The following is a 15,127-nucleotide window of genomic DNA, read 5'->3' on the forward strand; positions in this document are numbered from 1 at the left end:
TTCTAAAAGCTCTGCTCAGGAATTATTTTGAGGAAGTTCTACGGTCTCTATTACATGGGCAGTCAGAGTAGATGATCATAATGGTTCATTCTGGCCTTGGACTCTATGAGAAATATTAGACTGAAGCATAGCCCCTGCACAAAATGAGCTTGATGTGCTATTTCATGTCACAAAATTACTTTTGTGTCTACGTGCAAAATATAACTTTTGGGGCACGTTAGAAGCCCAGCTCCCAAAGTGCAAAGGGCACAAAGAGAGGCATATAAGACAAATCTGAACTAAGCACTGTACCCTGCCCTCTCTCTACACCAACTACTGACACGTAGCTGGTGAATGATTTATAAAATCTAAAGATAACAAAGTACAAAACTGCCCGAAGACCTGTAGTTAATCAAGAAGCATGTTTTCCAGACTATGCCTGATGCCTCTTAAAATGGTTCAAGTTGCTGTATCACTTCTGCTGCTTTCAGGTAAGCACTTGACATTGTTATCCTGTCCTTGCCTGTTTACACATGAACTCGTTAGCTTGGACCAATTGTGCTGCAGACATGGCAGTACCAAACCAGAGGTGTTCTAAAACAGTGTTTCTCAACCAGTGGTACAAGTACTCTTAGGGGTACTTGAGAGAAATCTGGGGGGGAGATCAACACAACTGAAATTTGGAGAAAACTGAATTTTTGTTTTAAGTTTTATAGTGCTTTATTGTTTTTGTACTTTTTACACCCAAAAATTTCATCGCCTGCCTGGCTACAATTAAGTTATTTAAACAAATGTGTTGCAATGGTAGAAAAAAAATTGTGTCTGAAAACTGTAGGTACTGGGGGGGTACTTATAAAGAACCTCTTTTTAAAAAAATTATAAAAAAAGGTTGAGAAACACTGTTCTAAAAGACTGGGAGGTACAGCAGAAAGAATCTGAGCTAGTGGCTTGAGCACAAGACTAGGTAACAGGAGCACTCAGAGACATTCGTGTCTCTGTTCTTTGGCTTTAGAGAAATCATTTAGCCCCGTGGTCCCCAACACGGTGCCCACGGGCGCCATGGCGCCCGCGGGGGCATTTCTCGGCGCCCGCCAAGTGCTCAGGGCTGGCCTGGCCCCGGGCACGTGGCGCATGCGCAGTGCCGGAGCCGGCCCCGGGCGTGTGGCACACTGTAAGCGCCGGCCCCGGGGGCGCCGCGGATTCACCCCCCGCGGCGCATGGGGGAGAGAGCGCCGGCCCCGGGCGCGCGGCGCTTGGGAGGGGGGGAAGAGCGCCGGCCCCGGAATGCGGCTATGGGGGACCCCGCCCCCCCGGGCGCCCGGCGGGTGAACGGCCATGCCCCCTGGCTCCCGGCAACCCCAAACGGTTGGGGACCACTGATTTAGCCTCTCTCCTCTTTCCCATCTTTAAAACAGATAACACTGTTTCAATAGTTGGAGGAGGTATTCTGAGCATGAATGAGTAGTTAGTGAAATGATAAATGCTTATTATTTTTTTAAATAATTTTGTAATCTTTATTTTTGCCTGACCATATTCCCAGTTACTGAGAAAACAAATAGTTCATATACATGCATGGTCCAAATTGACATAAGCAGTTCACAGTTTATGGAACAACTTAAGATACCTAGTTTTCACAGGGAACTTACTCATCATTTTCTGAATGTTAGATCCTTGTAAGGTATTTGGGCACCTAAAGTCACTAAACCCATTTTTCAAGACGTCTAAAGTTGAACAGTAATTGCAGTCAAGCATCATCACCATGGCTAAGCAAATGCACTTTTCAACTAAACCCAGTCTAGTAGCATAAATATTGTACATGCTTTCATATTGGTTTGTTCTACAGTCAATAACCAGATGTAACAATAGAGTTTTATGCTGTTCCCCTGAATGTGAGCGTATTTATTGCCAGACCAAATATTTTTGAAAGTGTTGATCCTGGATCCCCATGCAACCAATGGTATCTAATGACAATAAAGAAATATTGTAAGACTGTGCCATTGTGACATGTCTCAACTTAACCCAAACGTAATACTTAGGAAACGAACTAATTAACCCATGACTCATACCTAAATAAAATATCTTCCCCACCCTCTCCCCCACACACATATTATATAGATTGGGGGAAAAAAGCAGCAGATGGGACATTCTCCCAAGGACTCTGTGTCAGAGATGAAATTAGAACTCAGATGTTCCTGGGTTCCAGGTCTATGCTGAGACCAAATTTTCCTCTTGAAAGGCCTAGAGATGCAGAATCAACACCTGGCAGAGATGGAGCAATAATTTTAAACAAGATTTGATTCTGCAGTGAAAGAGAAACCTGCAACAGAGTAAGACTATTAACTCCCTCCAACTGCTATTTTGGCCAAGCTCCTTTTCCCTCCAACAAAACCTTTTGAATGCACGGACTTACTGCAGCAGAGCTCCACAGGGAGGGGAAGGAGCAATATCCTGCATGTCCCCCATCCCTACTGGATATGATGGTAATGTTTCACCTCTCTCTACTGCATGTCAGGTGTGGGAAGGGACACCTAGGCTATGTCTACACTGCCAGGTTATTTTGAAATAATAACTCCTGAAATAACTATTTTGGAATAAACTTATTCCTCTTCACAAGCAGGAGTTATTATTTCGAGCAGGCTTGGTAGCGTGGATGCTCCCCTTGTTATTTTGAAATAACTCCCCAGTGGAGACATGCTCCTAGAGTCCTTGCCTTCCAAGATATGACAGGCTCTCATTCATTCCATTTGTCTGGTCTGCTCTGAATGTAGCTCTCTTCTTAATCAAACTTTGCAACAGAATTTGCTAGGATAGAGGGGCTCGAACTTTTCATGGGTCCCATTTCCTCTACTAACACTACTCTTCCCCTCATGAAATCTCACCATCAAACCTACTTTCAGTTTTGCTCAGAGTTACTGGACAATAAAGCCTTGTGATATTATTTGTTGAAAAATGCTATGTTTTTCCATTTCCTTTCCATCGTTCATACCCCCTTACTTGCGCTCTTTTCAGGCTTTCCTCGCAATTAATTTTTAATAGACTCTTATAGCCTCTTTTGAACACTGGTTATGTGCAGTTCAGCCATTCATTAACTACGATGGGTCTTTTGGTAAAAATCAAGGCAGTGGGACTTAAAGCCTGAATCAAGTGACTTATTGGTTAGAACCTTACATGTCACCATCCTTCTAAGGGCATGTCTACACTAGGAAACTATTTTGAAATAACTAAAATTGATTTAGAAACTCCCAAAATAACAATCGAAATAGTGTATCCACTCTACAGGGAAGTCTCTAAATTAGTCCGAGGCAGGCTCCGTTATTGTGAATGCTCTACCTCAACTTAGAGCCCTCAGGAAACACTGGGGAGTAATTACTTCAAATTACTCTGGGGAGTAGTTATTTCAAAATAGCAGCGGAGCATCCACACTAATGCTATTTTGAAATAACTATTTCGAAATAAGCGTTACTCCTGGAGGAAAGCAGGAGTACAAAGTTCAAAAGAACCAGCCCATTATTTTAAAATAATGGGCCGGGTAGTGTGGACACTCTGCTTATTATTTCTAAATAAGAGGAGTTATCTAGAAATAACTCCCTAGTGCAGACCAGGGCTAAAAGACTTCCAGCAGCATTAGTCTCCCCTCCTCAACTACTTTGGTAAGTTGTGTTACATAAAAATTCAAGCCTGCGGTCTTGTTGTGGCTCTATCACAGGGTTATTGTGTGACTTGGTGCTGCAAAAATCAAAAATAGAACAAAAGTAAATGTCGTAGTTAGAACTATAAAGGCAAACAAGTAGCGCCAAAATTGTGAAATTTGAGTACTTGAGCCTTTACCCATGTTTCAGTGCCTAACAAGAAATGGCCAGTATTTCAGAGCTTTGAATACCCACAACTCCCAATGAATAATTTTAGTTCTTTAGATTCTTCAGTATTTATATAAATGCCTCACATCCAAACACAAATATTTTGGCTTAGGTTTATATGATGTGAAGTTTATATATTTCAAATGTTTACAAGTTACTGGTTTTAAAATATATCTGATTGAAACTAAGTTTGATATCTTTTGACTTGATAAATGATCTCAAATCACAACTTGTAGCGTAGGGTGCAAAACATGCAAAGGCAATCTGTGGTATCCTAATACGCACCTTATAACAACCCCCCTCCTGTATCTGAAAAGGGTCATGTCCAATCATCAGGTTTTGATTTCCATGAAGTTTCACATGATCGCTCAGAGTTAATGTAGCTGAGCTAAAGCATCATGAAAAGCAGTAATTTCTATATTCTATTCTACTCCCAGCCTTCAGAAACCCTTGGGGGATTAACCACGATACAGATAGGAATCTAAGCCAGATTTTTCTTGACTCTGCAGAGAATTCTCAAACTCCATCTCAGGTTTGTCATGCACGTGTCTAGCACACAATATGAAATGACCTATTCTGATGAGGACAACTGAAACTGATTTTAAATCACAATAGGTTTAAAACTACACAATTCTGGTCCACATTCTTGAATCTTCAGCACATTTGCTGGGGGGAGATTTGAAGCTGGGATTCTGATATGGTTTTGACTCATTTCTAACTTTAGGAAACAATCCTAAGCAGCAGCATTCAGTTTACCTTTTCAAAGTACTGAACACGTCAGCGTCAGTAATATCGACAAGACCAAAGAGTCAAAGGTTAAGAGTTCAGATGTTGTAATTTAGGCAGTGCTATCTTGAATATCTGATATCATAGCCAAGTCTGCTTTTTGAATGTGACATTTTGACCAGGCAGCTGATTACAAGAAATATTATGAAAAACAAAAGAGAAGGATTGACTCCATGGCAAGTGCAGACATGACAAATTTAAAGTTTCACTGCTGTAAATAACAACTTATGAGTTTTGAAATAAACAAGGGGGGAAAATCAGAAAATAAAGGAGGAAAAAGTGTCTTTATTTGCTAATGTGTATGAAACCCATTACTGAAGAATTGCTAACTCATTGCTACATTTTTTGAAAGATTAAAAAGGGGTTAATATCAATGGTCAGAATAAATCCTTCACTTCAGTGGAGTTGCACAAGGGATAGATTTAGTCCCAATTGTCAAAGCCGCCATTAGTAATGGAATACTAATGGTGACTTAAGATCTGGGAGCTGCAGATGCATGCAGCTCCCAGATTTTCAAAAGTGGGTAAAGTTTGGATCCTGGGTTCATAATTAGACATGATTATAAATAGTGATTTTTTTCTAAGGCTATACTGCAATGCTATTTTGGGATACCACAGTATCCTGAAATAGCTGTCCTGCATTTTCACAGCAAGCCATTATTTTTGGCTTGCCATTCCAACTTCCCTGTAAACCTCATTCTGTAAGGAGTAAGGGACGTTTCAGAATAGCACTTTATTTCAAAATTTGGTGCTGTCTAAATAAGCTATTTCGAAATAGCATTGAAAGAAGGTATGCAATTTGCATAGCTCAAAATCTTATTTTGAGTCATGGTGCTGTGTAGGTGCACCTTAAGTGTTAAGCACTCAGCACTTCAGAAAATTCATACCATCTATATAGATGCCTAAAAAGATATCTATCTAAAAGACAGGAGTTGAATTTTCAGCACCTATTCTTAAGTCTTTCCTTATATTACCACAGTTGTACCAGGACCCTCGTAGCCTGGAGTTCCCCCAGGTAAACAAAAGGAACTCTCCTTCATGTAGTCCTGGAATTTGTTCTCAACTGGGAGTCATTATCTGAAATCTATGCTTGTGCAGCAGATTTAAAGTTCCACTCATGACTTGTGTTAAGGGTTTAAATACAAATGGAACTAAGAGCTACTGTCAAGTTAATTTTACCCTCTTTTCATATCTGACCTGCTTCACTGTACCAGTTTATTCCATCTTAGTAATCAAAACCCAGTTAATTTCCCTTTTCACTGCCAAATTTTTGGTTTTCCTGACTGGGTTGAGCACACATTCACTAATTGAACTAAGATGACAAGAGTCAATCACTCACTTTTGTGACAGACTGCACCCTCATTTTCACCATCTTTATAAAACACTGATAATTTTTGTACAAAGTATACCTTGTGAGGTATCCATTTGAAAACTTATAATTTGCTGATCATTATTGTTCTGGTAAAATATGTGTGGCAGCATTATATGTAACATTGTAAGATTCTGCTATATGATGTTACTAAGGCATATTCCCACTCTGAAGAAACAGTCCTAACCAATCCCCAGAGACAATTGGAAAAGGGATACCTCAGCCAGGTGTCAACACAACCAAATGGACCATCACCAGGGTAAGTGGCCATTTGTTGGCAGGAAGAACAGAGGGAATGAGACATTTACACCTAGGCAAGGGAGCAGCAAAGGGTTCCTTTGCTAAACAGACTGGCTATCCCCTGCACCCAGCTGGAGATGATTCTCAAAGAGGAAGAAGTAAAATAAAAATGAGGAACACAGGACATAAGTCACTTTTCTCCCCTCATCTGTATTCATGTCATCCACAATATTTGAAAGACAAAAGGAATATCATTGAACTGGAGGAGAGGCCCTGGCTGGAAGATCAAGCCAGACTGTAAATATGTGGTTAAAGAAACCTTTATTACTTTAAATTCACTTGCCTTGTTAAATTACGTATTCTACCTTTTATTTCTTTGTAACCAATTCTGGTTTTTATGGCTCATTACTTGTTATCAGTTAAAATATACCTTTGAGAGTAGTTAATAAATCCATGTGTATTTGGACTGAAGTGTTTGAGAAATTTTATTCGAGATAACAGGATTTGTTCGTATAATTTTCCATTAATGAAATGAAGGATTTTCATTGAGCCTGTATTGTTCTGAAGGAAAAAGGTGGGCAGTACAAAATGTATATTTTTGGGGACAAATCTGGGACTGAGAATTTGTTGGTGTCATTTTGCAATGCAATTCAGGAGTGGCTGATTAGATGCACTCATGTAACTCAACTGGGACTAATTTCCATGCTAATGGTTGTGTTTGACAAAGGCCAGGAGTAGTAGCTCTCACAGCAAAGCAGCATGAAAGGCACCCCAGAACAGAGAAGTGAAGTACACAGTTGTTCAAGTGTCCAGATTGTGCCCTGGGGAATGTCAAATTTCTTCACGGTCAAATTTAATCTTGTGTCAGTTTTCATTAATCCATAATGAGTTGCTCAGAAGACACTGGAAGAAACTATTGCTTATATCTCCAGAGAAGCCCAAATTCTGCTCAGTGATTATAAAAACTAAGCCACCAAGCATGAGGTAACACATGACTTTAAGAAGATTCATTTTTTTGAGAGAGAATATTTAGTGAAGTCTTCCAAAAACATGAGTGATATATGCAGGGATTCAAACATTCTACCTGGTAACAGCTGCTGCAATCCTAACAGCAGCTCACTCCTCAAAGATGTTTCTTTTATCTTCTCCTTCTGGCCATGATGCTATATTATTCTTACATAATATTTTCACCCTGAGGGAAAAAGGAAAGAGTAACAGAATAAAAACTTAAATCTCTAACATTGTTTGCCCTTCTTACCATTGACTTATCTTTGTTTCACTGGAATTTTCAATACTCAGTGTCCCTAAGGGTACTATTATGCATTGTGAGCAATTTCATCCAATCCTATCCATCAAATGTGCTCCTGCTAACTATGTTTAGTCTCACACCTGGGTGCTCCATCATTCTGTTCTACTGGTTTTGGTGAAAGTGTTCTGCCAGATTTGGAGTTGCATATAGCAGAAAGTTCTTTGGTAACACTTGTCAAAATACTTATTTGAGGATCACAAATGTTTTACAAATGTTAATCAAGCTGCTCAACAAGCAAAGAGGAATTACACCCATTTTACAGAAGCACAAATTGAGGCATAAATTAGGGAACAATGAGTTAAGATCACAGAGGATGTTAGGAGGCAGAATGGGTATGGAAACCAGATTGTCTGACCCCAAAATTCTATCTTTGAATCACAAGGCCACCTTTCCTCTTTGTTCTAACAGCACTGTGTGCGGTTGCCTATTTACAAACAGTCAAAAAGTTCCTTTTTGTGCATATAATTTCTCAATGAAATGCCCCATTCATTCTTACATAGGTTAATTCTGTATGAGGAAATGATTACACATTTCGTATGGAATGGTATTTCCCATTGGCTACTGGTGCAGTCTAAGAAGAATATGTATCTAATAAAAATTCAAGCTAATACCTTTAAAGATGGCACTTACTATCGTAGGAACCAAAATAAAACCTCACTGCTTCACACCGTAGATACTATTTGCTGATTCTTTGAAGAAAAAAAAATAGAGCTACTCTGTTCATGTTTTTTATTGTAACTCACCACGAAGTCACAAGGCCAAAGTAAATAAAGCAATAAAAAGTTAAGCAACATTGGTGATCCTAACTAACTATATTTTTCAATGAAAAAGGTTAAGTCTTATGATAGCTGCAATGCACATTATGGTTTATTTCTGACCAAAGTTCAAATGTCTCACCACAGAATAGAAATGACTTTTACAAAATGTTCAATATAAAAATTGACAGAGACAGAGGCTCAGAGGAAGTTGACTAAGAAATATTAGACTCCTGATAAAATAGCCTTGTCTGAATTTCTTGAATGCTGGAATAGTTAGGTGTTATTTGCATGCACGGAGGCAGTAAATATTTCTCTGTGGAATTTTTCTTGCTTTCAAAAATCAGGAATAATTAGCTATTTCTTAAACACCTAAGAAACAGCATTTAATGCTTAAAACTAAGATAACTTGCCATGGAATATGCATTAGGTCATCCGCCCAGTTGGTTCAATTTAAGAGAAATTTTATTTGAAGGTGACTGAATTTCTGCTTCCTGTTTCTAATCATGTTAATTTAGAGGTTGAGCATGCAAAGCATAAGCAGCTTATCAAACATTGGCTAGAAGACTCATTAAGACATATAATCCATCTTTTTGGCAAAATGTTATTACTATTTTACATTTATAGTCCATTAGATGACTATCACAGCCAGTTTGGGTCCCATTTGAACATTTCCTGTTTGGTTTTACAATCTAGTTTTCTCCTGCTTTTTGGCTCTGGAAAGCAGTAGCATTGAAAATACAAGCAGCATTTTTACTCCACAGATCTGTTGCCTACATGTAGTTTCGCTAGGGATAAATGAAGCTTTTTACTCCAGTAGAATTAACAGGGCTGAGCAGCAATGAGCTAGATTCCATTGTTATACATAATCCACAGAAGGGTTTACTAAATTCAAATTAGTTTCCTGGTATGACCTAGCAAAAGCCATGGGATTGGGTAGATGTCAGTGAGGCCATAGTTTAGGCCCATAGAACTCCTATTACAGATGCAATATATAAAGAGTACAGAACTTTGCTTGAATCTATTGTCTTGTATAGATGGTATGTATACCAGACAATAGATTCCAGCAAAGTTCTGAAGTTACAGAAATTTAATAGAATGCATTACATCATGAAGATCAAGGTTACCACCTGTGACTGATGCCTGGCCCATTCTAAATGGTAAAAGTAGAGAAAACATGTGTGTTTGCAATGGTACTAATAAGAGAAAGGGTAGTAGAAAATTCACACAATAGGCCAAAAGAGGAAAGGAAAGGGGGCATGGAGGTAGAGGGAAAAGAAGAGAGTTCTGCATTCTCTGCTCTTGCATCTTGGACATACTGTGACAGGGAACTGGTATTTGGAAATAAACTTTAAGTCATTTCTGTTTCTGGACATTTCATTATCCATTTCTTCATGAAAATCAATACAAAATTGCACGCACGCACGCACGCGCACACACACACGGAAAATTAAAAGAAAAGGAATAATGAAGTCTAGATTGCTTTTTGCTAACTATGTTTTGTATTTCTCTCAATATTGATGATGATCAGTTAAAGCAATTCCCCTTTCAGATTCTCCCTGTTTGTGTTACATATGCAGTAGGGTGAAATGATTCACTTTAAGTAACTTCTTCCATTTGGATTTAGATGAAAACTTGCAGAAACCCTTCTATAAATAAATGTAGGTTTTGTAAAATCTTGTTTTTACAAACACATGAACTTGAGGCCTAAATTGAATTCAAATACTCCTTCTGACCAAGCTCTAATACCTTGGGTTACATTTACACTGGCGTGATCTTGCACAAAAACTCTTTAGCGCAAGAGTTCTTGCATTAAAGTAGTTGCGCAAGAGAGTGTCTACACTGGCATGTGCTTTTGCACACGAGCATCCTCGCCAGTGTAGACGTTCTCTTGTGCAAGAAAGCTCAGATGGCCATTTTAACCATAGGTCTTTCTTGTGCAAGAAATTCATGTTGCCTGTCTACACTGGCCTCATGCACAAGAACAGTTGTGCAAGAGGGCTTATTTCTGAGCAGGAGCATCAGAGATCTGGCGCAAGAAGCCCTGATTTCATATATTAGAACGTCAGTTTACTTGCGCAAAAACACACAGCCAGTGTAGACAGGCAGCAAGTTTTTGCGCAAGAGCGGCCGTTTTTGTGCAAGATTGCGCCAGTGTAGACACGGCCTTGGCGTTTAGGCTTAATGCTGTTCTGGGAAGACCTGGCACAGGGCTACAAATATGTGAAGTGTAAGCTCTAAAATAACTCTCATATATTCCATTTCAGGTGTATTGGGAGCACCTTTTCTGTCTGAAGATGAAGCAAATGAGTTTATAAGACTTAAAAGACAAATACCATATTCTCATCACTACTGGGACCTGAGCAATAGCGAGAATGCATGGGGTTACACTCTGGCCGAACAAGTATGTGTTTGACAACTTTGCACTATCTTGTTTAAGAGATTGGAAATATGTGTGTTGTCTTCTGAATGCCAGTTTGCAGATAGGCTACTGGGATTTCAAGGAACACCGAATTCCATGTCACTGAACTCTCATTTATGGAAAAGTACTAGGATGAGGAGTTGGTGGTTACAATCTCTTATACTATAGTCAATAGCTTCCTTATTCATGCTTCTGAGAATTGTAAAGTTTCTAGATGGTGACCTGGCCAGTTTAAACTGGCACATTTGCTCTTGCAATAAATGGTTGGTCAAGTGAAACTCCTCTCCCACCACCTCACTACATACTAATCTTGTTCTGATAAACTGTACTGGATTTAAAGCGTTGGAAACAGATCGCTTCTAGCCACAGCTATGGCACAGGCATTGCTACTGCAAGCTTACATGCACCATCCCAACTTCCTTTCTATCTGGCTATTCTACTAAAGCTATTTGAGTATGACTTGCATGCCAGATTAGATAAGGTTCTACAGAAAGACCTATAGTCCATTGAAACTGTATCAAGTCCAGTAACACCATTCACTTTGTTCTGTTTTAGGTTAGTGAATCATGGACAGCTTTGAGAACCACAACACAATATTACCTGGACTTGGGATCTTTTGCCTTTGATCCTGCTGCTGCCCAGTGAGTTTTGTCTACAGACAGTACTTACCTTAACTAAAGAGTGTGCATAAATAATTTATGGAGGAGATAATAGCGTTCACAAAAGGATCCTAATGGTATACTATTACACTGTGCTGTTTCCCCGTGTCTTAATTGCAAGAGATTAAAGTGATTAGAAAATAACTCTGTTTTGAACATTGGAATGAAAGGGGCTTTACCAATTTTACTGGCTGTTTGAGTTTGAATATGATGAGATAATGCTGCTGGGTGGTGATTATGATATTGCAAGTCTAATCAAGTTTTAAAATTTAGAGAGCTTTTTATATGGACTTTGTTTTGAGAAATAAAACAAAGCACCGAGGAGTGACCTTTGACTTTTAGATCCGACATACATTGTTCACATAATGCTGATAGAAAGCAACCCATTGTAGAAAATGAAAGGAGGGGAGAAGGAGCAATTTTTTTCTCTGCATAAATGTCAGTAGTGAAATTGTATTCAATGCAGAATCAAAACATGATTGATCGAAATGGAAAAAAGATAGACATGTAAGTATTTACAGGTTGGTAATTACCTGCAATAAGTTTAGTGTCCTCAAATTGACATGAAAATTTTGAGAAGAATATTAAGATGAACACTATTTTTTTTAGTGATTATTAGTAAATGTAAGGAACAGTCTCTAAATAACAATGATGTTTGACATGAATAGTGCTACAGAATAATAAATGTATTACTTGTACAGATTGCTTTTCACGGGTAGATGTTACAGCCCTTTCCAAAGGAGATAGTATTAATCCTATTTAGGAAAGCAGAGGAACTGAGAAGTGATGTGATTTGCCCAAGGTCACAAAACAGGTCACTGGCACAAGTGGGAATATAATCCAATCTCCAGTTTAGTCACGAGGCCTATCTTTTAGACTTTTTAATATAAAAGGCTACATGGGCAGATGTGTTATAGTGTCAAGAAAAAAATAGGGGGTGGGGAAGCGGAAAAGTTCTGCCACTGTTTTAATGTATCTTCATATATGTTTGTAACATGCTTCACACAAGCATGGACCCCAAGCACTGAATAGGAACCTGTGCTGCAAGAAAAAAGAACACACTTTGATTTTTAAAATAAGCTTAAACTTTCCAATATCAGGGCTCAGATCAGCCTCTAGGAAGAAATCTACTCTGTAGCCAGGCTAATCATAACTGCAGCTGGCTGAAAAATGGAAATCCCTTCCTCTTTTGCATTTAATAATTAATTTATTTTGGAACAAATTGGAACAAAAAGTCAAAAACATTTCACAAGAAGGAATTTCCAGGAAGTTCTATTTAAGGAGAAATAAAACAGAATTGTTAATGCTTCCCAGCTGCTTTACTAAAAGGTTCTTGTCTATTTTGTTTCCTCCTTGTAGGCAGAAAGCAAAATTAAGAGGACTCTTCCACAGAGGGAGGTGTAACAGAATCATTTCAATTTTCTTGATGTGGAAGAAAAAAAACCCTTTTCCCCCTGGAAAGCTGATTGTGAAAAGGGTCTTTTCATTTGGAAAATCATCCAGATGGAAAGTTCCTGACTAGCTCTAAACCTGATTGTTCAGTACTTGCACGTGCCTTAGAAGCAGGGGTCTTAAACTCATGGCCCGCAGACCATCCACAGGCTGGAGTATAATTGCAATCTGGCCCGGGAGTCCTGGTGGCTGGGGGAGTGGGGTGGGGTATGTCCGTAACTATCCCCCAAACCATGAGCCATCCCACCACTGCCCTTCCCTCTCCCCGCTCCCCCTGGTATAGACATGCCCAGTCCTCGCCGCCAGGATTCCAAGGCTGGATTGCGAATATTCTCTGGCCCGTAGATAGCTCTGTTTAAGTTCATTGATAGTACTATACAAATTAACTGTCAATGTTTTTAGGTACTCACATTATTAGGGCCTACCAAATTCTAGGCCATAAAAAAATGCATCTTGAAGTCTGGTCTTCCCCTTTGAAATCTGGTCTTTTATGTGCTTTTACTCTACACTGGTTTCATGCGGGAGACCAGAGTTTCTCAAATTTGGGGTCCTGACCTAAAAGCAAGATGCAGGGAGGGGGTCAGAAGATTATTTTAGGGGGTGATTATGGTATTACCACCCTTACTTCTGTTCTGCTTTCAGAGCTGGGTAGCTGGTGAGTGACCGCTGTTGGTCAGGCACCCAGCTCTGAAGGCAGCATCCTGCTATCAGCAGTGCAGAAGAAGGGGTGGCAATATACCATGGCCACCCTTATTTCTGTGCTATTGTCTAGAGCTGGACACCCAAAAAGTGATAGCTGCTGGCAGAGACTCCAGCTCTGGATGCAGCATGACAGAAGTAAAGGTGGCCATACCATACCATGCGCTACTCTTGGTGGTGGCTCTGCCTTCAGACCTGGGCTCCTGGCCAGCAGCCTTTGTTCTCCAGACAACCAACTCTGAAGGCAACCCAGAAATTTTGAATTTGGCTGGGGCCCAACACATGAGAGGACAGACCGTAAAATTGTGAAACTTGAGAATATCAGTATATTACCCACAGTTCCATATTAAATAAAAGTTAGCTTTAAATAACTCAATAGTACCTTCATAATGTAACACATTTCTTCTTTTCTAGGCACCACATTAGGTCTTACATGGATATGCTACAGCAAGCTGGGACTCACCTCCAGCAGCAGACAAAAAAATACAACTAAACTGAAGAAGTTTCATGTAACTGTCAATGTACTGTATGGAGGATCTTTATCCAGGAGTTACGCCTTTAGCTATTTGCAACCACCACATTTATTTGTCCTGTACCTTATTAAAGCATCTGAAGCAGGAACGTACACAGTAGCCCCACAAAGTCCATAGTTTTCGTGCTTCACATAAAAGAAAAAGTAAAGTTAAATCATGCTAACTTGAACAAAACTGGTGAAGATGACAAGGCATCCATAGTGTTTTTTAAGACAGGTTAAAGAAAAGTTTTTACCTAAATGGACTCCCCCTTCCACCCACTCCCATAAAATACAGGACTACACAACTGTGATGGCGCAGTCGGGGTTCCCCCGATCCTACACCCCTGTAACAGCAAGAACAGGTTCCGCCAGCAGAAGAATAGAGGGAGTTTATTGCTTCTCCAGGATACAGCACAGCGTAGATGTGGTGTGATTACAGGCTTCGGGGCCAGGATGTTTCAGACCTCTTGGGTTAGGGGGTCTATCACCCCTAGCCCCAGCAACCTCAGTTTGCCTCCCTCATGGTCCCAGCCCAAGACTGCCCCTTCCCTCAGCACACACTTCCTTTGTTCAGCCTCTTCCCTTAACTTGTAGAACTGGTTTTAACCATTGTCCTGGGGCCGTAAGGCACGCCCTGCTGTGCTGTGCTGTGCTTACAGGCAGCTGCCAGTGGGGGTCCCCCACAGCTCACAGCCCAAGCATAGTAACTAACAAGGTACTAACACTACACCACATCTCTTCCCCCACTACAGGTGGGGTCACTCTGCCTGTGGCCTGGGGAATTTCGGGCCCCCCACTACAGGACAGCGTGTTGGCGATGATGTGGGCCCTTCTGCATAGTCCTGTCTTTTGTTTCAGCAAGACCAGACTAACACAACTACATCTCTATTACTATTCCCATAAAATAGTCCATTTAAATAAATGCTGCAGTTCTGGCAACTGAAAACTGGGTATTTTTTACTTCTTTAAATAAAGATTTTGGCATTTGAATTACTGGAAATTGAAATTTTGGCATTTGTGGGGGTTTTATAGGGGTAAACCCAAATTCTGAAGTAATTTAAAAAAAAGAAACACTCTCACCTTCCCC

At 39.9% G+C, this 15,127-nt stretch overlaps 1 protein-coding gene across 1 annotated transcript; it reads left to right on the forward strand.

Annotated features, from left to right (window-relative positions):
* The first annotated feature begins 312 nt into the window (after nucleotides 1-312).
* C1H3orf85 (chromosome 1 C3orf85 homolog) lies at nucleotides 313-15,030 on the forward strand. Its single transcript, XM_025181544.3, has 4 exons — nucleotides 313-470; nucleotides 10,562-10,698; nucleotides 11,272-11,357; nucleotides 13,941-15,030. Exons 1-4 carry the CDS (start codon nucleotides 401-403, stop codon nucleotides 14,017-14,019), a joined length of 372 nt encoding a protein of 123 aa, XP_025037329.1. The 5' UTR covers nucleotides 313-400; the 3' UTR covers nucleotides 14,020-15,030.
* The last annotated feature ends 97 nt before the right edge of the window (nucleotides 15,031-15,127 follow it).

Source organism: Pelodiscus sinensis, chromosome 1, assembly GCF_052426305.1.
Source record: "Pelodiscus sinensis isolate ZL-2025 chromosome 1, ASM5242630v1, whole genome shotgun sequence".
Classification (NCBI taxonomy): domain Eukaryota; kingdom Metazoa; phylum Chordata; order Testudines; family Trionychidae; genus Pelodiscus; species Pelodiscus sinensis.